Source organism: Zalophus californianus, chromosome 7 (assembly GCF_009762305.2).
Source record: "Zalophus californianus isolate mZalCal1 chromosome 7, mZalCal1.pri.v2, whole genome shotgun sequence".
Taxonomy (NCBI): domain Eukaryota; kingdom Metazoa; phylum Chordata; class Mammalia; order Carnivora; family Otariidae; genus Zalophus; species Zalophus californianus.
The window spans coordinates 29,144,514-29,169,079 of record NC_045601.1 but is presented as its reverse complement, the minus strand read 5'-3'; the positions used below and the strand labels follow the sequence as shown (position 1 = coordinate 29,169,079).

The 24,566-nt window shown below is 38.9% G+C and overlaps 1 protein-coding gene across 1 annotated transcript in view; it reads left to right on the top strand.

Annotated features, from left to right (window-relative positions):
- The window catches only part of LOC113927850, a 217,552-nt gene that overhangs the window by 130,187 nt on the left and 62,799 nt on the right, over positions 1-24,566 (top strand). The window contains exon 4 of the mRNA XM_027604027.2: positions 19,753-19,817. Within this exon, the coding sequence (XP_027459828.2) occupies positions 19,753-19,817 (65 nt within the window). The remainder of the gene's footprint in view (positions 1-19,752; positions 19,818-24,566) is intronic.

Sequence of the window (24,566 nt, the reverse complement as noted above, 5' to 3'; positions counted from 1 at the left end):
CCCCCCACCCCCCTCCCCTCTAGAACCCTCAGTTTGTTTTTCAGAGTCCATCGTCTCTCATGGTTCGTCTTCCCCTCCGATTTACTCTTCAGTCATCCCCTCCTGCTATCTTCTTCTTCTTTTCTTTTTCTCAACATAGATTGCATTATTTGTTTCAGAGGTACAGATCTGTGATTCAACAATCTTGCACAATTCACAGTGCTCACCATAGCACATACCCTCCCCGACGTCTATCCCCCAGCCACCCCATCCCGCGCATCACCCCACCACTCCAGCAACCCTCAGTTTGTTTCCTGAGATTAAGAATACCTCATATCAGTGAGGTCATTGATACATGTCTTTCCCTGATTGGTTTATTTCACTCAGCATAACACCCTCCAGTTAAATCCACATCATTGCAAATGGCAAGATCTCATTCCTTTTGATGGCTGCATAATATTCCATTGTGTATATATACCACTTCTTTATCCATTCATCTGTCGATGGACATCTTGGCTCTTTCCACAGTTTGGCTATTGTGAACATTGCTGCTATAAACATTGGGGTGCACGTACCACTTCGGAACCCTACATTTGTATCTTTGGGGTAAATACCCAGTAGTGCAATTGCTGCATCGTATGGTAGCTCTATTTTCAACTGTTTGAGGAACCTCCATACTGTTTTCCAGAGTGGTTGCACCAGCTTACATTCCCACCAACAGTATAGGACAGTTCCCCTTTCTCCACATCCCTGCCAACATCTGTTGTTTCCTGACATGTTAATTTTAGCCATTCTGACTGGTGTGATGTCATATCTCATTGAGGTTTTGATTTGGATTTCCCTGATGCCGAGCGACATTGAGCAATTATTAATGTGTCTGTTGGCCATTTGGATGTCTTCTTTGGAAAAATGTCTGGTCATGTCTTCTGCGCATTTCTTGATTGGATTATTTGTTCTTTGGGTGTTGAGTTTGATAAGTTCTTTATAGATTTTGGATACTAGCCCTTTATCTGATATGTCATTTGCAAATATTTTCTCCCATTCTGTCGGTTGTCTTTCAGTTTTGTGGACTGTTTCCTTTGCTGTGCAAAGCTTTTATCTTGATGAAATCCCAATAGTTCATTTTTGCTCTTGCTTCCCTTGCCTTTGGTGATGTTTCTAGGAAGAAGTTGCTGCAGCTGAGGTTGAAGAGGTTTCTGCTTGTGTTCTCCTTTAGGATTTTGATGGACTCCTATCTAACGTTTAGGTCTTTCAACCATTTTTAGTCTATTTTTGTGTGTGGTGTAAGGAAAAGGTCCAGTTTCATTCTTCTGCATGTGGCTGTCCAATTTTCCAACACCATTTCTTGAAGAGACTGTCTTTTTTCCATTGGACATTCCTTCCTGCTTTGTCAAAGATGAGTTGACCATAGAGTTGAGGGTCCATTTCTGGACTCTGTATTCTGTTCCATTGATCTATGTGTCTGTTTTTGTGCCAGTGCCCTACTATCTTAATTATGACAGCTTTGTAATAGAGCTAGAAGTCCGAAATTGTGATGCCGCCAGCTTTGTTTTTCTTTTTCAACATTCCTCTGGCTATTCGGGGTCTTTTCTGGTTCCATACAAATTTTAGGATTATTTGTTCCATTTCTTTGAAAAAAGTGGATGGTATTTTGAAGGGAATTGCATTGAATGTGTAGATTGCTCTAGGTAGCATTAACATCTTCACAATATTTGTTCTTCCAATCCATGAGCATGGACCGTTTTTCCATTTCTTTGTGTCTTCCTCAATTTCTTTCATGAGTATTTTATAGTGTTCTGAGTACAGATCCTTTGCCTCTTTGGTTAGATTTATTCCTAGGAATCTTATGGTTTGGGTGCATTTGTAAATGGGATCGACTCCTTAATTCTCTTTCTTCTGTCTTGTTGGTGTAGAGGAATGGCACTGATTTCTGTGCATTGATTTTATATCCTGCCACTTTACTGAATTCCTGTATGAGTTCTAGCAGTTTTGCGGTGGAGTCTTTTGGGTTTTCCACATAAGGTATCATATCATCTGCAAACATTGAGAGTTTGACTTCCTCTTTGCCGATTTGGATGCCTTTGATTTCTTTTTGTTGTCTGATTGCTGCGGCTAGGACTTCTAATACTATGTTGAATAGCAGTGGTGATAGTGGACATCCCTGCCGCGTTCCTGACCTTAGGGGAAAAGCTCTCAGCTTTTCCCCATTGAGAATGATATTCACTGTGGGTTTTTCATAGATGGCTTTTATGATATTGAGGTATGTACCCTCTATCCCTATACTCTGAAGAGTTTTGATCAAGAAAGGATGCTGTACTTTGTCAAATGCTTTTTCTGCATCTCTTGAGAGGATCATATGATTCTTGTTCTTTCTTTTGTTAATGTATTGTATCACGTTGATTTGCGGATGTTGAACCAACCTTGCAGCCCAGGGATAAATCCCACTTGGTCATGGTGAATAATCCTTTTAATGTACTGTTGGATCCTATTGGCTAGTATTTTGGTGAGAATTTTTGCATCCATGTTCATCAAGGATATTGGTCTGTAATTCTCCTTTTTGATGGGGTCTTTGTCTATTTTGGGGATCAAGGTAATGGTGGCCTCATAAAATGAGTTTGGAAGTTTTCCTTCCATTTCTATTTTTTGGAACAGTTTCAGCAGAATAGGTATTAATTCTTCTTGAAATGTTTGGTAGAATTCCCCTGGGAAACCATCTGGCCCTGGGCTTTTGTTTTTGGGAGATTTTTGATGACTGCTTCAATTTCCTTAGTGGTTATAGGTCTGTTCAGGTTTCCTATTTCTCCCTGGTTCAGTTTTGGTAGTTGATACATCTCTAGGAATGCCTCCATTTCTTCCAGGTTATCTAATTTGCTGGCATAGAGTTGCTCATAATATGTTCTCATAATTGTTTGTATTTCTTTGGTGTTGGTTGTGATCTCTCCTCTTTCATTCATGATTTTGTTGATTTGGTTCCTTTCTCTTTTCTTTTTGATAAATCTGGGCAGGGGTTTATCAATCTTGTTAATTCTTTCAAAGAACCAGCTCCTAGTTTCGTTGATCTGTTCTACTGTTCTTTTGGTTTCTCTTTCATTGATTTCTGCTCTGATCTTTATTATTTCTCTTCTCCTGCTGGGTTTAGGCTTTATTTGCTGTTCTTTCTCCAGCTCCTTTAGGTGTAGGGTTAGGTTGTGTATTTGAGACCTTTCTTGTTTCTTGAGAAGGGCTTGTATTGCTATATACTTTCCTCTCAGGACTGCCTTTGCTGTATCCCAAAGATTTTGAACAGTTGTGTTTTCATTTTCATTGGTTTCCATGAATTTTTTAAATTCTTCTTTAATTTCCTGGTTGATCCATTCATTCTTTAGTAGGATGCTCTTTAGCCTCCATGTATTTGAGTTCTTTCCAACTTTCCTCTTATGATTGAGTTCTAGTTTCAAAGCACTGTGGTCTGAAAATATACAGGGAATAATCCCAATCTTTTGGTACCGTTTGAGACCTGATTTGTGACCTAGGATGTGATCAATTCTGAAGAATGTTCCATGGGCACTAGAGAAGAATGTGTATTCCGTTGCTTTGGGATGGAATGTTCTGAATATGTCTGTGAAGTCCATTTGGTCCAGTGTGTCATTTAAAGTCTTTATTTCCTTGTTGATTCCTTGTTGATCTTTTGCTTAGATGATCTGTCCATTTCAGTCAGGGGGGTGTGAAAGTCCCCCACTATTATTGTGTTGTTGTCAATGTGTTTCTTCGCTTTTGTTATTAATTTCCTTATAAAATTCACTGCTCCCATGTTAGGGGCATAGGTATTTACAATTGTTAGATCTTCTTGTTGGATAGACCCTTTAAGTATGATATAGTGTCCTTCTTCATCTCTTATTACAGTCTTTGCTTTAAAATCTAATTTGTCTGATATAAGGATTGCCACCCCAGCTTTCTTTTGGTGTCCATTAGCATGGTAAATGGTTTTCCACCCCCTCACTTTCAATCTGGGGTTGTCTTTGGGTCTAAAATGAGTCTCATGCAGACAGCATATTGATGGGTCTTGTTTTTTAATCCAATCTGATAGCCTGTGTCTTTTGATTGGGGCATTTAGCCCATTTACATTCAAGGTAACTATTGAAAGATAGGAATTTAGTGCCATTGTATTGCCTGTAAGGTGACTGTGACTGTATATTGTCTGTGTTCCTTTCTGATCTATGCTGCTTTTAGGCTCTCTCTTTGCTCAGAGGACACCTTTCAATATTTCTTGTAGGGCTGGTTTCGTGTTTTCAAATTCCTTTAGTTTTTGTTTGTCCTGGAAGCTTTTTATCTCTCCTTCTATTTTCAATGACAGCCTAGCTGGATATAGTATTCTTGGCTGCATATTTTTCTCGTTTAGTGCTCTGAAGATATCATGTCAGTCCTTTCTGGCCTGCCAGGTCTCTGTGGATAGGTCTGTTGCCAGTCTAATGTTTCTACCAGTATAGGTTACATATCTCTTCTCCCGAGCTGCTTTCAGGATTTTCTCTTTGTCTCTGAGACTCGTAAGTTTTACTATTAGATGTCAGGGTGTTAACCTATTTTTATTGATTTTGAGAGGGGTTTTCTGTGCCTCCTGGATTTTGATGCCTGTTTCCTTCCCCACATTGGGGAAGTTCTCTGCTATAATTTGCTCCAATATACCTTCTGCCCCTCTCTCTCTTTTTTCTTTGGGATCCCAATTATTCTAATGTTGTTTCGTCTTACCGTATCGCTTATCTCTCGAATTCTGTCCTCGTGACCCAGTAGTTGTTCATCTCTCTTTTTCTCAGCCTCTTTATTTTCCATCATTTGGTCTTCTATATCACTGATTCTCTCTTCTGCCTCATTTATCCTAGCAGTTAGTGCCCCCATTTTTGATTGCACCTCATTAATAGCCTTTTTGTTTTCGACTTGGTTAGATTTTAGTCTTTTATTTCTCCAGGCAGTGTTTCTCTAATAACTTCCATACTTTTTTCTAGCCCAGCTAGTATCTTTAAAGTCATGATTCTGAACTTTAGGTCTGACATCGTACTACTGTCCGTATTGAGTAGGTCCCTGGCAGACGGTACTACCTCTTGTTCTTTTTGCTGAGGTGATTTTTTTCGTCTTGTCATTTTGTCCAGAGGAGAATAGATGAATGAGAGAACAAAATGCTAACAGGTTAACAACGTCCCCAGCAAATATACTCCAAACAAATCAGAAAAGACCTGAAGCCAGGGGAAAAGAAAGGGAAAAAAAGAGAAAAAAAAAGAAAAAGATAAAAACAAACAAAAACCGAACAAAACAAAAAAGACAGAATATGATCAAATATGATCAGGCTAGTGCAGAGATCAGTGCCATACACTAGATTTTGGGTGTATTTTGGTCTGTTAGAAGAAAGTGCCTCCTAAAATTTTAAAGAAAGAAAGACTTATATATTTACAAAATAAGGGTTGATACAATGAAGGGATGGAATATGACTGTAAAGATTAAAATTATTAAAAATTTTAAGAAAGGAATTGATAAGGTGCTTGAGAAAGGAATGAAGAGGATTAAAAAAGAAAGAAAGAAAGGAAAAAAAAAGGGGAGAGAATGTGATCAGGCTGGAGACTAGAACAAAGCCATACACTAGAGATTTAGGGTATATTTTGATATGTTAGATGAAACTGTATCTCAAAATTTTAAAGAGAGAACAACTTATATGTATATGCGAAAAATAAGGGTAACTACTATGAAGGGATAGAATAGATTCTAAAAATGAAAAATAAAAATGTTTTTTTTTTATAAAAGGGATTGATAAGATGTTGGTTGAGAAAGGGAAAAAGAAAAATTAATTTAAAAAAACAGTTAAAAAATTAACTTTGAAAGACTAATGAATCATGGTAAAAAAGCCATGAATTCTATGTGCAGTATTCCCCTAGCGCTGGAGTTCTCCCGTTCTCATTGATGGGTAAACTTGGTCTTGGCTGGCTGTTCGGGCTGATCTTATGGGGGAGGGGCCTGTTGCCGTGGTTCCCAAATGACTTTGCCAGAGGCGGAATTGCCCAGCCCTTGCCAGTCCGGGCTAAGCAAGCTGCTCGGGTTTGTTCTCGGGAGCTTTTGTTCCCTGCAAGCTTTCGGTACAGCTTTGGAGGACGAGAGTGAAAATGGTGGCCTCCCAATCTCTGCCCCGGAGGAGCCGAGAACTCGGGGCCCCACTCCTCAGTGCACCCCCAGAGAAAAGCAGTCAGTCACTCCTGTCTCCCCGGTCTCCGGCCGTACTCCATGCTAACCCGGCCTGTGACCGAGCGTTTCTATCTCTGGCACCCGACCCGTGTGGAGTCTCCAAACCCAGCAGATCCCTGCAGTGCGCTCCCGCGCCGCTCCTCCCGGGGGACGGAGGGGAGTCTTCCCGGATCTGCCGCTTGTTGGGTCCCTGCTGGAGGAGCAGTGGCCCGACTGTGTCACCAATCACAGTTTATAGCAACCCTGAGCTGAGAGCCCGCGCCTTGGCTCCATCTCTGCAGCCGGCTTCCCCGCTCCAATACCTGGGAGCTCTGCTGCACTCAGGCACCTCCAGTGTTTCTGTGACCCCAAGGGTCCTGAGTCCACACTGTCCCGTGAGGGTTCCACCCCCCGCTTAGCCACTGGAGCGACGGCCCTCAGCGGAGCCAACTTCTAACAGTTCAGATTTTGTGCTCCGCGGCTCTATCACTTGCCAGAAGCAGCGGACGGAGGCCCCCTCCCCTGCCGTCTATCCTTCCCAATATCGACTGGGATTCACTTCTCCGCATGTCCTACCTTCCAGAAAGTGGTTGCTTTTCTGTTCAAAGAGTTGTTGCTCTTCTTTTCTTCGATCTCCTGTTGAGTTCGTAGGTGTTCAGAATGGTTTTGATCCCTATCCAGCTGAACTCCTGCGACCAGATGAAATCCAGGTCTCCTACTCTTCCACCATCTTGCTCCGCCCCCCATGGTACAATATTTTAGTTCCAGCGTAATTTTTATAACTTATTGGATAATAACACATCAATAAAAATAATAGCTAACATTTATTTTATAATTGCCTTATGTCAAGCTATATTCTTATACTTAACAAATCTCTCATTTAATACCTAAATAACCCTATGATGTCACGATAATTATAATCTTCCATTTGACAATGGAAAAAACTGAGATATAGAAGGGTTCATTAACTTACCCATGTCACAAAATAATCTTCAACTATTCTGGAATTCCTACCGGCCTTCTATCCATGTCACTACCTTAGAAGACATATTCATTTAGGGTTCTCTTGGAGCATTTATATTTTATTGAGTTTAGAGGAGAAAATGGCAGTGTTGGTTATCTCATTACCACTTGTTGCCATCTAAACTCAACTCCTTCCTTTTGTGTCATGGTTTGATTATAAATTTCCTTCTAAGCCTCTCTGAAAACTCCATTATCACCATTAATCTTGGGTTTAAAAAGATGGGTCTTAGCTACTGTCTGAAAGTGGACATATCTAATGTGGATTAAATGTAAATTCAAAACTAATGACTCCAAAATCCATCATTAGCTTGCCCATCATACCTGTGTACTTTATGCTTTCTTCACCCCACACTCTAATCCAACTTGTCTTCTTGCAAGCCTAGATAGATCCTCTTGTTGGCTCTCTGGGGGCAAGCCACAAATTATGCTGTGTGCCTGGAGCCCCTGCTTGCAATTTTTTCCCTTCAAGAGTGTATGCTTTAATACTGACTGGCAAAGAAATGAAGTTTGGAAACTATGGCTTCTGAAAAGCTTATATTTTAATATTTAGAGCAGATTTATTTAAGGGAAGGATATGGTCAATGCTCTCTTTCCCTGTTTTCAATAAAGGCTTAGATATTGGATTTTATATTTGTTTAAAACAATATTTTAAACTTAGAGAATTTTTGGATAAGAAAAAAAGAAATGAGGTTAACATAAGTAGACTTTTAAAAATTAAATTATCTTAGCTACAGAATATATTACTGGAAAAACTTTTGAAAGATTCTCTAGAGGTCCTTAAATTTTTTTCACCTGTACTCCTCAAGATTGGATGGTGGGGGATGAGGTGAACTCTTTGCTATTTTAAGCTTCCTTCCAGCTTTCTGTTGCTGTTATTTATAATTCTACTCCAAATGGAAAATATAGGCCTTTCTAATGTGTATTAAGGGAAGAAGCAACTTTCTGATCCCTCTGAATACAAATATGAGATGATGATGGAAAATTAAGGATGTTGGTGCCATAATGCTCTATTCAAACTCTTATTTAAAATAAGCAGGATACCACATTTTAACAAAATTTCTTAACTTTTGATAAACTGGACTTACCTTAGGAAGCTTATAAAAGTACAGATTTCTGGGTTTTCACTTTCTACCCTCCCTTCCTGCCCTGAGATTCTGAATGTAATTGCTTTGGATGAGCCTGATGCATTATATTTTATTGAATATATATGTTTACCACACAGCCGCTTTGGAAGACAGTTTGGCAGTTTCTTACAACACTAAACATACTCTTACCATAAGTTCCAAAAATCACCCTCCTTGGTATTTACCCAAAGGAGTTGAAAACTTGCATCCAAAACAAAAACCTGAGATGGATGTTTATAGAAGCTTTCTTCATAATTGCCAAAACTTGGAAGCAGCCACAATATCCTTCAGTAGGTGAATGGGTAAATAAACTGGTATATCCGGACAATGAAATATTATTCAGCTAAAAAGAAATGAAGTATCAAGCCGTGACAAGACATGGAGGAAACTTAAATGAGTATTGCTAAGAGTTCATTTCCAAGCTGGAAAGGCTATATACTATATGATTCCAATGATATGACCTTCTGGAAAAGGCAAAACTGTGGAGATAGTAAAAAGTTCAGTAGCTGCCAGGGGTGGAGATGTGAGTGGGGTAGGAATGAATAGCCAGAGCACAGATAATTTTTAGGGCAGTGAAAATACTGTACGATACCATAACAGTAGAAACATGTCATTATACAGTTGTCCAAACCTATAGAATGTACAATACTAAGAGTGAACCATACTGTAAATTATGGCCTTTGAGTAATAAAAAGGTGTCAATGTAGGTTTATCAATTATAACAAATGTATCACTCCAGTGGGGGATGGTGATAATGGGGGAAGTTCTGCAGCTATGGGAGCAAGAGGTGTATGGGAAATCTCTGTACCTTCATCTTAACTTTACTATGAAAAATAGAGTCTTAAAAAGTCTTGGGCAGTTGGATTGGGTCCAGTTTCTCCACTATTACTAAGGCAGCAGATAGTATCCCAGGACTTATTTGATTTCTGCCCTGATCCACATTCCTAATGTGGGTCTCTAAAGGAAGGAGTTACATTCAGGGCCCTCTGTGCATACAGGCCTGACTCTCACAGTTAGAACCTGTGTGTGGAGCCTGCTGGAGATTCTCTCTCCCTCTCCCTCTGCCCCTCCCCTTGCTCGTGCATGCACGCTCTCTCTCAAGTAAAGAAATTTTTAAAAAATCTTAAAATAAGTAAATAAATCTTTTTTATTGTTATGTTAATCACCATACATTACATCATTAGTTTTTTTTTTAAGATTTTATTTCTTTATTTGACAGAGAGATACAGCGAGAGAGGGAACACAAGCAGGGGGAGTGGGAGAGGGAGAAGCAGACTTCCCGTCTAGCAGGGAGCCCGATGTGGGACTTGATCCCAGGACTCTGGGATCATGACCTGAGCTGAAGGCAGACGCTTAACGACTGAGCCCCCCAGGCGCCCTACATCATTAGTTTTTGATGTAGTGTTCCATGATTCATCGTTTGCATATAACACCCAGTGCTCCATTCAGTACGTGCCCTCTTTAATATCCATCACCAGGCTAACCCATCCCCCCACCCCCCCTCCCCTCTGGAACCCTCAGTTTGTTTCTCAGAGTCCATAGTCTCTCATGGTTCATCTCCCCCTCCGATTTCCCCCCCTTTATTTTTCCCTTCCTGTTATCTTCTTCTTCTTCTTCTTCTTTTTTTAACATACTATGTATTATTTGTTTCAGAGGTACAGGTCTGTGATTCAACAGTCTTACACAATTCACAGCACTCACCATAGCACATACCCTCCCCAATGTCTATCACCCAGCCACCCTATTCCTCCTACCCCCTACCACTCCAACGAATCTCAGTTTGTTTCCTGAGATTAAGAATTCCTCATATCAGTGAGATCATATGATACATGTCTTTCTCTGATTGACTTATTTCACTCAGCTTAATACCCTCCAGTTCTATCCATGTCATTGCAAAAGGCAAGAGTTCATTCCTTTTGATGGCTGCATAATATTCCATTGTATATATATACCACCTCTTCTTTATCCATTCATCTGTTGATGGACATCTTGGCTCTTTACATATTTTGGTTGTTGTGGACACTGCTGCTATAAACAATGGGGTGCATGTACTCCTTTGGATCCCTACATTTGTATCTTTGGGGTAAATACCCAGTAGTGTAATTGCTGGGTTGTAGAGTAGCTCTATTTTCAACTTTTTGAGGAACCTCCATACTGTTTTCCAGAGTGGCTGCACAGCTCGCATTCCCACCAACAGTGTAGGAGGGTTCCCCTTTCTCTGCATCCCTGCCAACATCTGTCGTCTCCTGACTTGTTAATTTTAGCCATTCTGACTGGTGTGAGGTGGTATCCCATTGAGGTTTTGATTTGGATTGATGCCGAGCAATATTGAACACTTTTTCATGTGTCTGTTGGCCATTTGGAGGTCTTCTTTGGAAAAATGTCTGTTCATGTCTTCTGGCCATTTCTTGATTGGATCATTTGTTCTTTGGGTGTTGAGTTTGATAAGTTCTTTATAGGTTTTGGATGCTAGCCCTTTATCTGATATGTCATTTGCAAATATCTTCTCCCATTCTGTCAGTTGTCTTTTAGTTTTGTGGACTGTTTCTTTTGCTGTGCAAAAGCTTTTTATCTTGATGAGGTCCCAATAGTTCATTTTTGCCCTTGCTTCCCTTGCCTTTGGTGATGTTTCTAAGAAGAAGTTGTTGCAGCTGAAGTCGAAGAGGTTGTTGCCTGTGTTAGGATTTTGATGGACTCCTGTCTCACATTTAGGTCTTTCAACCATTTTGAGTCTATTTTTGTGTGTGGTGTAAGGAAATGGTCCAGTTTCATTCTTCTGCATGTGGCTGTCCAATTTTCCCAACACCATTTGTTGAAGAGACTGTCTTTTCTCCATTGGACATTCTTTCCTGCTTTGTCAAAGATGAGTTGACCATAGAGTTGAGGGTCCAAAGAAAAATGGCTGGGCTTTGTTGATATGCACTAGATTTCAAAGAATTAGTACAAAAAAAGGATGTAAAATATCTCAATTTTTATATTGAATGTGATTAAGATGATACTACTTTAGGTATGTTAAGTTGAAAAAATGTTATTAACATTTAAAACTATATTTTTATATGAGATATAAGATATAACAGAATATAATGTAATAAGTATAACATACCTAAAATCTATTTATCATGTTATTTATTTATTTGTTTGTTTATTTATTTACTTGTAGTTGAAGATCAGTGCTCATGAAGGCCATTTATTTAGTTCTTAGATAATGCCAGACAAATTCATGATGCTTAACCAACTGAGCCACCCAGGCATCCTTAGAGGTTTGTATTTCTGATTTCTGATACTTTCTGAGAGTTTAATCAATAGTATTGAAGTAGAGCAGAGGAAATGTACTTTTGTGGACCATATGGAGCACTCTAAAACTGGATTCCAAATGCTCATTCTTGACATTACTCAAATAATGTGCACATAGAACATTCATGATCTGTTCAAGGAGTAAAACCCAAGTCGTAACAATGATAGACCTGCTTTGTCAATATTGCTTTAGTCTTAGAAGAAAAGGTTTTAAGGCAATTTCATTCTAAAAGCCTTACTGAGTACCTACTATTTTCAATTCACTGCACTTAGCAATGAACATAAGAAAGATGCAGGCATTTTCTTCTCTCTTCCAATTCTTCAAAGGAAAGAGCATTTTCATTTTAATTAGGTGACAAGATGCATTGCTAATTGTTCATGCCCATTCTCTGATCATTTGTAGTTACAATATGGTGTCCTAAAAGGAATCACAAAACCTTGTGATTTACTTCACTTTTTCTATGTAGTTTTATAAGATGTATACTATAAATGCAAATTAACTTCAAATAACTCCTGTCTTCTAAAAATCAGGCATGAGCTAATACTTCCCACAACTCTGATATTTGGAATACTTCCATGGTTAATGGATTATATAAATTCTATAATTAATTACATTTTCATTATCTAGATGAATCTGTATAAAAAAAGGAGCTTGTAGATATTTGAATGGGGGTGGATTAGAGCATATTAATACATTTTCTATATCAATTAACTACTTTTTTTTGCATTTTTTAAATTTTATTATGTTATGTTAATCACCATACATTACATCATTAGTTTTTGATGTAGTGTTCCATGATTCATTGTTTGCATATAACACCCAGTACTCCATTCTGTACGTGCCCTCTTTAATACCCATCACCAGGCTAACACATCACCCCACCCCCCTCCCCTCTAGAACCCTCAGTTTGTTTCTCAGAGTCCATAGTCTCTCATGGTTCCTCTCCCCCCCAATTTCCCTCCCCTTCATTTTTCAATTAACTACTTTTAATGTAAATTTAAAAGTTATCAGATAAACTAAAGCACTGAAAAAACTAATTTGGAAGCATTGTGGGAAGAATAATAATCTCCTGGATATTTAAATTTGGATGCCCTTTGGAATCATTTGGAAAGTTTTAAAAACATACTGATGCCTGGGTCTAACCCCCAGGGATTCTGACTTAGTTGGTCTGTAGTATGGCCCAGGCCAGGTAATGCTAACATCCAGCCAAGTTTGAAAACCACTGGTCTAGAATCAAGAATCTAGTTTATTATTGCTTCAGGGTATGCCCCACCTCCACGCTCTTGGACCCTTTCTGATTTCATAGGCTTGTCAAACAGTTTTGTGATGTTAACTTCATTTCCCAAGTAGGTGTTCCTTATGGGAAGAGATGGTTCTATTGTAAATGATTAATTGATTTTAAAGTCAAATCAGTCTTTGATGAGTCCAGGCTATGAAAAGTAGTGACCTCCTCTCCTGTACCCACCCCCCAACCAAGCTGATTGGCCTTGAGTATGCTTACCCTCATCAAGATACCAGACCTCCTGAGCTGGCAGGCCAACCCTAGTGATAAAAAAGATAACAGCCACTTGAAGTCCATTCCATTTTGTCAATCTGCTTCCCGCAAAGTACTACATGCTGGTTTCTTACATCTACTTAATCATGCCCTTGGACCAGTAGTTCTCAATCCTGGTTGTACATTAAAATCACCTGGGAGGGGGCACCTGGGTGGCTCAGTCGGTTAAGCAACCAACTCTTGATTTCCATTCAGGTCATGATCTCAGGGTCCTGAGATGGAGCCTGTGTGGGCTCCATGCTGGGCATGGAGCCTGCTTAAGATTCTCTCTCTCCCTCCCCCCCCATTTCTCTCTCTCTCTCTCTCTTCCTCTCTAAAAAAAAAAAAGACATTAACAGGAAAAGACAAATGAATGTTTAATAACATGTCTACCTTCTGTATATATGGAAGGTAGCCAAGAAAACTGAATAATCTCTGAAACATCTCTAGCTAAAGACGGAAGAAAGATGTTGGGGCTTGTGGGTGGGGGTAAGGGGAGGAGAAGGCCAATTATGAAAGGTTGGGGGGGTGGGGGGTGGCAAGAAGCAAGGGTAATATTCTTATGGAGATTTAAGTTGTTGCTTTCTGCATTGATAAGTTTCTAGAGATTTAGAGTCATCCTTTTGGTACAGAGAAGGAGACACCGTTATAAATGTAAATATTTCTTACAAAAGGGTAACTTCTCCCATTTTCAGAGCTTCTGCTATGTCTGCTGTTTCTTAAAAATAATCAGCTTAAAACAATCCTTATGCCAAGAGACATATTTTGGAGTGGCAAATTCTACTCCCCTTAAACCCTGAGAACCAGTGTCTTAAGGTGTAATACTCTCACATATTTACCTAAAACACTTCTGAAATTGTGGGGTGTTGTTTGTTTTAGCTGATATTCTGAAGCTGCAGAGATGTGGACTTATATATCTTTTTAAACTCTAACCCAAGCTGGTTTGTTTGATGATGATAGATATTATTAAAACGCTAAAAATATATTCAATAGAACTGCCTGGTAATATACTTACGTAGCCTTTACTTTGGTCAGGAGATCTTCCAAACAGTGTACACAAATTGAGTTATTTACTCTTTCCCCATTTTAGAGATGAAGGAACTTGCCCAAGAGCACACGCTTAGGGTTAGGGCCAAGATTCAAATGAGCCACTCTGGCTCCAGAGTCAGTAAGCTTAACCACAGTGATCAATGGGTGTGTTTGTTACAACTGCCCGATGCAATGAGGTAGGTAATATTCTTACAATACTATTTTACAGGTAAGGAACTGAGGTACAGAGAAACTTTCCTAGGATCCTCCAGCTCATTAGTGGCAGAACTAGAATTAAACTCAAGCAGCTTGACCCTAAAGTTCATACTTTGTCAATGATCTAGACTTCTTTCACAAATATTCAACTGATGTTGCTTTTCAGAAACGTATGTCACTATATATTGGAATTTGGTATTGCAAGTTTCATGTATGCTTCTGGGCTTATTCGCTTTACCCAGAATTTTACCCAGGATTTTTACTCTATTACTATTGCACTGGAGAAGCCATTTATAAAGGATGATACAGCTCCTCTATTAATATTAGCTCATGGTTTCAAAATTTCTTTGATTCATACATATGTTAGGCACCATAAGTTCATCAAAGTTGCATGTACAAAGAAGAAGATATTCTCCATGCCTCTTCCCAAATCTTTGCCAGTTCCCATGTCCAAAAATCCTTTTAATATCCTTTATTAGTTTGGTGTGTCCTTAATTTAGTATTAAAAATCCAGATTTCTCCCAGCTACTTACTGGACATTTCCCATTTCAAACTTTTAGAAACAAATTACTCAGAATTTCACAGCAATAACTATGTAATAGGACACATACATCTCAGCCCTTGGCAAGTGGTTTGAGAATTGAAACAGTTTTACACTGTGGATTTCCATCAGTGTTATAAAGTTATTGAGCCTAGTCTTTGTAAAATGAATCAATTCTAGATTTTAAAAGGTGATTTTAGAAGTTCCTTGTTTCACGTTTTAATATGCAAACAAATCACCAAAGGCTCTTGTTAAAAATGCAAAAATCTGATTTGGGAGGCAGGAGGTGAGATGCTGAGTCCCATATTTCTAACAAGCTCCCAAGTGATGTCGATGCTGCTGGTCTGTGAACTGCACTTTGAATAGCAAGGACACTGTGCTGGTAAAGTGGCTTTCTAAGGGAGGAAAACATAGCTTTGATCTGTTGCTAATTTCCATGATATAAATATTCCCACAATGGCCAAGTTCCATACCAACGTTATATCACTGAAAACTAAGTTGGGAAGAGACATGCAGCATAATATATACAATGGGCTCTTGAGAGCAGGCATAAGGCAGCTTTAGCTCTCCACTGGATGTATGTGACTTTAAGCACACCCTATATCAAATTCAAAAATAGTAAGTGACGCTGTTCCATTCTGCAAAGGTTAGAGAAACAAAGAATGTTATAGAAATTAGTTACAAAGTGTTGAGAATAGGTGAAAAGTAATGTAGTTTCAAGGTTATAGGGCACGTTTAAGGCGTTAAAATCCACATGGGGCCAATAATAGAGACTTTGAGGAAGATTTGAATCAGATTTGATGGTGATAATTTCAGATGCATGAATCAGAAGAACATTCACAGAAAAGGAAGTGGGGGTAGGAAATAGCAAAATGCTGATGTAAACAGGTGAGGGAAAAGGTTGGCATTCCTGAAGAACTGGGAATAGGGTAGTTGTTAGAGGAGTTGAACAAAGGCATCCTGCTTTCACAAATGTTTTATTTTCTGGCATGTTTGGGGAATAAAATATTCAGATTAATCAAACATTCAAGTTAACAGAGAGTTGACATAGGTACCAGAAAGAGATACCAATGCTTAAAGAATAGAATACATTAAAGTATACAGAACCCAATTTCTTTGTTCTTTGATGGAGAAAGAACTAGAGCTGCCATTTTGTAGAGCCATCACTTTGAGCGCTTTTGGTCCCTAATCTGGTAGAGTTGGAGATGAAGTGTGGGAAGTCCCATTCCCTATTTGCTATAACAAGATCATGTTCTCATCCCCTTTCCCAAGGCTGCAGTGTGAAGCATCCTGTGAAAACTTATCCCATAGAGAGATTTTCTAACTGGGAGAAAGGCTGTCCTTTGCAGTACATTGAGTTTTTAGGAGTCCAGGTTCAGTTTTCTCATCAGTAAAATGAAGATAATAATACCTACCTCATATGGTTTTTGTAAGGATTAAATAAGACATGGTCAAGACATGTTAGTACTCAATAACTACAAGTTTCTACATTCCAAATACATCTTTGAGAGAACCTATGGCTAACTGTGGGCTATGTTTAAATGTCTGTGGACCTTCCCTGCTTCCCCAGCAGAGGGCTTTCCCTAGACCCTTTGACCCTGCCTTTAGTTAGCCAACCAAATGTGAGAGTGCCTTCTTAAATTTCCTTGAACTGAATACAGATTTACTTTGAAAAAAAAAAAAAGAATTATTCTTTTCTTTCCTGTGTCTTGGAATAAATGTGCTATTTCATTTTCTTAATTTGTACTCTGTTAAGAACCAGAAGAGGGAACTTAAGGTCAATCAGTCTCTCAGGTTGAGAAACTCTTAAGCTATAAGCCCCAGAATCTTGTCTTTGTCTCTGGTTCCAAATGGGCTTGTGGGGAAAAGTGATATAACCATGAGATCACTGTGTTCTTTTAGATGATTTCCTGTTTCCTGTGTATTTAAATACACAGGGAATAATCCCGCTATTAAAATGAGACCCTGTATGTGTGTATGGGCAGAAGTTCAATGAAAAAGGAAGAAAAATATGCTTGCTGAATACCAGATGTAGAATGCATAAATCCTGTCAGAACAAGTGGGGAATAGCTTTATGGCTGACTTGCAAGAAACCTAAGGGAACTGGGAAGTCAGATAGGCATGTGTCAAACAGACTTATTTAAATCATCCACTTCCTCAGCAAAATAAAACTTTGAGAGAGTTCTGTTTTCTTTTGTGGTTTGAAATTACAGTTGTAGCTACCCTCAGAGGTCCTGCTTGATTGAGGGCTTCCAAGCAAAGAAGTTACACTACCAAGTTCAGGCTCTCAGCAACAGTGGGATCGCCCAATGCCTCTGACTGAGGTCTCCAGCCTTACCCTGTTTGTACTTTCTGCTCTTTGTCATCTTGGAAACAAATTGCAGTGCAGCTGACCACTTCATGGCCTTCCAGCTTGTTATAGCTAAAAGGCTTTTGTATCTGGAAGAAAATGGTGTCCCCTGGCTTACTTCTCAGACTGGGCTTCAGGTGACATCCTGTCGATCCAGAGCACAGCGCTTAGCCCTGCAGCCTTGGAAACTAGTAACTCTCTCCCCAGCTTCTTCCTGTCCACAAGGCATACATTGTTGATGGCCCTATACTCTACCAGTTTGTGTTGAGACAAACAAACCTGATTTTAAAAACTAATAACTTGTGTGTGCTTGCTTATAATATCCATACTAATTTATAGGGAGAGATAAAACTAGACACCAGTCATTTCTCAGGTATAATTTCCTGAAAGGTAAGCTTTTAAGAGGCCACCTTATAGTTTGGTAGGTTATTGGTGTGCACAGATGTGAAGCAAAGGTGTTTAAGTATTAATCATTTCTTTAGGAAGCAAAGGTGTTTAAGTATTAACCATTTCTCTAAATTGTTTTTCTTGGGATATTTCTCTTTTAAAATATCCTGTTAAATATATCATTCTGCCATGTACTCAGTAGAATAAAAAACTGTAGTGCTGTGAAAAGACCATGGGCTTTGTAGTCAAACAGACCCAGGTCCAAATTATTTCAACTCTACTACTTACTAATGTGTTAATTTAAACACGTGACTATACCTCTCTGAACCTCAGTTTGCTTATCTTCTTGCTGAGACTATATATTTAAAGGGCATTTATATAGAACCTAGCAAGTATCTGCTACCTTGGGAAACCATGAAAAACTCTTCCTGCTCATCACTCATCCATCCATTCATCCATGCGTTCTTTCACTAAATGCCTTTTGAACACTTTTTATGTACCAGCCATTGTTTCTGTTGCTATAGCTACAAACAAGAGTAAGGTGTGAGCTTTGACCTGAAGAAATAGTCTCATTGTCTAAATTGGAGGCATGCATGTATTAAAAAGCACACACCAGGCACAAAGGTGATGCAAAGGGAATGTTCAATTCTCTCTGGTCAGAGTGTGAAGTGTCAGAAAAGCATTAGACAAGGGCATGATTCATAAGCTGGGCTGTGAAGAATGAGTGAGTTTCCCAGCTAAATGAGGTGGGGAGAAACCCAGATTTAGGGGGTTCGAGAGTTAGGATCCCTGGATTACCTCAGAGACTGGGTCTCTACTGTGTTGCACCTCAAAGCAGGATGTCCCAAGAGCATAATAAGCATTAGCATTAGAACCAGCCTGATAGGAGGGGGAATGTCCAGGAGAAGAATGCCAGTTATGGAGAAGTAGTCATAATCTTCTTGGTTTATGGAATCAGTTCCCAATCATGCAGGTAAGAGTTCAAAGCAAGACCGATGGTCTTGGAAGTGAAATAGAATCTTAGACATAGAAACTAGGTGAGAACCCCAAAAGCATGGTAGATGAAAGGGAGTAGCAGTTTGGTGGCTACATGGGTGCAGCCTCATCTCTGGTGCTCTGGATAGGGGCTCTATTGGCAGTAAGGTATGATTTCAAACTTCACAATGGTAGGAATGACATTGTTAGTTTCCTTCCTCTGTCAGGTGAAAGAACAACTGGACCAAGGGACAAACTATGATGTATGAGTCTCAGCAGAAATTATGCCTGGGGAGCATTGTTTTTCTAGTAGTAAGAAAACTGGAAAAAAATGGCACAGAGATGTGTGTGTCAAAGGGAATGATTTTCAAGTTCCATGCTTTCATGTGTATTTCAGAATGGCCCTTAGCAGTGTGAAATACATTTCTTTCAGTTTTGAACTTTGGAAAGACTTTTATAATCTTTTAAAAGTGCAGTCCCATTGAGGGACAAAGGATTTTTCAAAATTAATACTACCAAATCGCAGGGTAGGGGTGGGTGGGCTGGGTGTGTGTGAGGAGGGGAGAGAGAGAGAGAGAGAAACAAAGATAGAGATAGAAAGAGAGACAGAGAGAGAAAGGGAGAGGGAAAGAGAGAATATGAAGGCCTTATAAGGTGAAGTGTTGAATGCTACATATCCTGTTGACTGTGGCCCCCAGGATGTGTATGGTGAAATTTATTGGAATAAAATTTACATATTTATGAAAAGGATGCAGTTTAGAAAAAAATAGCTAGTTATGCTAGCATCCTTTTTCTTTGTTGATGTTGCAGTGTTATATAAGCCCTGAATCCTCCCACATTTCCAGCTCTTATTTAAGACTGTATATATACCACCTGTGTTGGGAAGAGGAAGATGAATGAAATTGAGGAAGTAAAAGGTGGGAAGTATCCTGAAAGAAACCAACTAGATACGTTCAAGTCAGCAGGTTCCAAGAAAAGTTATGTAGCAATTTGAGGATTGTGTAAGGAGAGTTCTGACATATTTTTTCTCGTGTATTTTTTTCCTCTTCTGCCAGAACCTATAGTGATTACGTCACTTCTCTTGACCTCTTCCTCTTCTCCAACTTTTTGCTTTAGAGGCTACGTGAGTTCATTGTCCCTGGAGATGGAGCAAACCCCGAAGAACAAGCAGTGACTGTGTGGTGAGCTTAAAGACATATCTCTTCTCTGGGAAGTGTTGGGGTGGGGGGGGAGGGCAGAAGATACATATTAGCTATCCATTGCTGCCTTATAAGTATCCCAAAATTTAGCCACTTAAAACAAACATTTATCATCTCACGTAATCTCCAAGAGTCAGGAAAGCAAGAATGGCTTAGCTGGGTGGTGCTGGCCCAGGTTCTCCTACAGAGTTCCCATCAAGGTGTCTACTGAGGCTGTAGTTGTTTGAAGGCTCAGCCGGTACTGAAGTCTTCACTTCTAAATGGCTTACTTATATGGCTGTTGGCTGGAGGCCTTAGTTCCTCACCCCATGGCTTCTCCCAGAGTGAATGACCCATGAGAGAAAGATGCTTTATTTTGTGACCCAGTCTTAGAAATGATGGTACATTTTCTATTCTATTCATTAGAAACAAGTCCCGAAGTCCAGCCCACACTCAAAATGAGGGGAATTAAGCTTTGCCTCATTGAAAGAAAGGATACTAGAGAATTTATGGACCTGTTTTAAAACTACCATATGTATAGGCCAACTTTACAAGGTGTAGACTTGGGGCTGGGACAAAGTTATGGTTAATGTCTCATTTTGTAAACAACAGTCTCATCTGTAATAAAAACCCAGAGTTTATGGATCCTCACAGCCAAATTGCTGGAGAAAACTGATCAAGGGTATTACTTCACTTGTGTATTTATGCTAGGCCCCAGGGTAATAGTTATAAATTACATGTCTTACATGATTCAGGTTCCTCTGCTAAGTAACAGCTAAACAAAAGGGCTTTACCAATTTGTTCCCACTATAAACATACGAGTGCCTGCTTCTCCAAATCCTTGGCAATACGGTAAATTATCCCCTGTCTGATAGTTGGCAATTTGGTAGGTACAAAATGCTCTGTGGTTGTAGTTTTAATTTCCATTTCTCTTGTGAATGAGATTAGGTCTCTTTTTATATGCTTAAAACCATCTGCATTTACTTTACTGTCAACTATTCTTAATTTTTGCCTACTTTTATATGGGACTTGTCTTTTTGTTTTTTCCTTACTAATTAATGGAAGTTCTTTAGAGATTAAAGAAATTAGCTCTTTTCTGGAATGTGAGTGGCAGAAATTTATTCCCAGTGTGTTATTTATTTTTTGACTTTTTAATGTTTCTCTTTCTCTTTTTATCATGTAGTAATTTAAAAAATATATTTGTTATATGGCCTCATTCATCAATTCATCAATTTTTTCCTCTTTTATCTTCTGGGTTTGTGTCATTTTTAGTCTTCCCATTCCAAGATTATTAAGACTCTCCTATGGTTTCCTTTAGTACCATTATAGTTTGGGTTTTTTGTGTTTTTGTTTTTCTTTTTGCATTTTAACTTCAATTGAATTGCTTCTTTTAATGCTTTACACTATATATTAAAGTAAAAATACTTCAGTATTAAGGTATTAGTGAAACATTAAGCTTATGTCCCTTTTGTTTCTGTTTCAGATATTTCTATTTTATTCTCAGTTTTCTCATTTATGAAATAGGGATAATAATTACTATTGAGTAGCATCATTTTCCAAACTGAAAGCTAAATCAGAATGTTCTTCCTCATTACCTAAAGCCTTTACTCCATGATAATGGTCTCTGCCCCCATGGCAGAATCAAGATTAACATGGATTACAAAATAGCTTGCCTTAATAACAAAAACCAAAATTCAAATTAACCATCTCAGGTCTGCTTACATGGGGGCCCCTGCTTTCACCTATAATGGTTAATTACATTATTTTCAACAATATACATACACAGCTATCACTGTAGAAATAATTTTGGCTACTTATGAAGCAGAATTGGAAAGGGCCTCATATCATGAATGTTATACACAAAAAGTTAGTTTTGAGTTGGTTATTTGGAAATCAAAATGATACTCCACTGAAATAATATTTTATTTTTTTAATTTTTATTTACTTATTTATTTTTGAGAGAGAGCACAAGCGGGGAGAGGGGAAGAAGGGAAGCAGACTCCCCACTGAGCACGGAACTTGATGTGGGGCTCCATCCCAGGACCCTGGGATCATGATCTGAGCTGAAGGCAGATGCTTAACTGACTGAGCTACCAAGGCACCCTGAAATAATATTTTGAATGTTGGTTAAGTTCTCGGGCCTTATCATAAATTCCAGGTTTATGTATTACATGGTTGGAAGGAATTACATTATGTCAACTACACACAACAGTATTTTATAACACTGTCTCTCTGGTAATGTACATCTGAGGGCCAGTTCAGGAAGCAGAAATACATCTTCCCCAGTCCTAGCAGCAGGAGTGAAGTTCCTTGGTGGAAGCCGGAGTCATTGGCAAATAGTTGTAAGCTCCAGAAAAGACACTCTGGTCAAATACATCTTTATATTTATATTAGAGAAAGCAATTCCCTAATATTTGGCAGTTGTCCTGAATGGGAAACATAGAGAAATTATGTCTTCAGTGTTGAATTTCAGAGGTGTACCATTTTTTATTTTCTCTTCTCAGCACATGGCCATAAGGAGCTTTCTTGAGTACAGCCTGAGAGTCTGGGATCTAGAACTTAGTTAGTCAAATAAGGTATGAACATAGAGGGGATATGGAGGAAGGTAGACCTAGCTTTGGAATATGGGAAACTGTGGAAGTCACTTAGCAGAATATAGTATCTTAGAGGGTATAGAGAAAGTAATACATGTCCAGAGTGAAATACGATATGGCAGGGTCATCTTTCTAAGAATTCTGCAGAAAAGGGACTAAGAAATTCACAAAGGCAAGCAATTAGCTTTAGGGAAGTTTGTAAGCATGAACAGTTTTAGCCACCAAGGTGAATTTCAAGGGAAGGAAGTCCTGGGGAAGATAACGTGGGAGGTGGATCTCCAAGATAGGGCCTCTGTCAAATCCAGAAGTAAGATAGCACTCTAACTGTCAGGCCTGGGGCACAAAGTGGGAATTGAGGCTCAGGAACAAAGAATTTCTAGTTGTAAGGACTGACACCTAAGACCACCTAGAAGGGTGAAGTGTTGTTGAACCCCTTGTTGATGGTTTGGATGTCATTAATCCACAATGTGTAAAAGTGGGGTCTATCTTGGGAACTGGGGCAAAGCAGAAGTAGCAGAATGAATGAAGTAGGTCTGACTGTGGGGCAAGGAGAGAACAGAGACCCAAGGAAAAAAAGACAGTTTTCCACCACTGGGAAAGTGGCTTCCTATTGTTTGTCGTACTACCCATACCACTGTATTTTGTGTCTAGTGTAAAATATACATTTGTTACAGGATCATTTACTGAGTTTTCCCATAGGGAAAAATGCATATACATATTATATTTTTCAATGATATTTATGAATGTCATAAATGTAATGATAATTATGAAAGGTTGGCTAATAGATTTGTAAATAGTATTCCCAGGGGGTCAAATCTATTAGAAAATGAGCTGGTCAAAAAGAATAAAGTTCACCTGTTGTAAATACAAATCATGATAGTTTGGAATGAAAATCAAATTATATTTTATTCTTTGATACATTGTGCATGCTGTCTATGTTCTCTGCTTCTCTTTCCCTCTGTCTTCTGGATGGTTTGCTACTTATTAGCACGTCGACTAGAAAGTGCATAAAGTGATGACAGAAATAAAAATGCAAATTGAACCGCAACCAAGAATTTAATATATATATTTTTTAAAAGGCCAACATAAGAATGATATAAATATCTGAATTGTAAAAATAAATTATGACCCTGATTAGCATATGGTGTTTTGGATATGCAAAACCTGGTGAGGAATTGGAATGCATTCCATACCAAAGACCAAGTTCACAGAATGTTATTAGTAGAAAGGACCCCATAGACAGACTACAGGAGAATCTATTCTTGCAGGTGGGAACTGCAGAAAATTCATTTTTAAAAAATGAATTAGAAAGTGTACACAAACTCTTAAAACCTAACCACATTTTCAGAAGGAAATTACAAAGCTTGGCCTAAAGATGGTAAAGCTGAGGCACTTGCTAGAGTCAAGGAATGCATCTGCAATGGAAATCCTTTTTTTAGAAAATTATTTTAACACATTTTCACAAAGGAGATTGGGGTGGGAGAGTATGACACTAGATGAGTATACACCAAAATAATAATGTGTGCTATGTAGACTATTATCATTTTTATATCTATATCTTAAATTTTCTATAATGTGTATATATTGATTTTATGATCAGAAAGTAACTTTTTTAAAAATTTTATTATGTTGTGTTAATCACCATACATTACATCATTAGTTTTTGATGTAGTGTTCCATGATCCATTGTTTGCGTGTAACACCCAGTGCTCCATTCAATACGTGCCCTCTTTAATACCCATCACCAGGCTATCCCATCCCCCTACCCCTCTCCCCTCTAGAACCCTCAGTTTGTTTCTCAGAGTCCATAGTCTCTCATGGTTCGGCTCCCCTTCCAGTTTCCCCCGCTTCATTTTACCCTTCCTACTATCTTCTTTTTTTTTTTTTAACCTATAGTGTATTATTTGTTTCAGAGGTACAGGCTTGTGATTCAACAATCTTTTTTTTTTTAAGATTTTATTTATTTATTTGACAGAAAGAGAGACAGTGAGAGAGGGAACACAAGCAAGGTGAGTGGGAGAGGGAGAAACAGGCTTCCCACGGAGCAGGGAGCCCGATGCGGGGCTCGATCCTAGGATGCCCGGGATCATGACCTGAGCCGAAGGCAGACGCTTAAGGACTGAGCCACCCAGACGCCCCTGTGATTCAACAGTCTTAC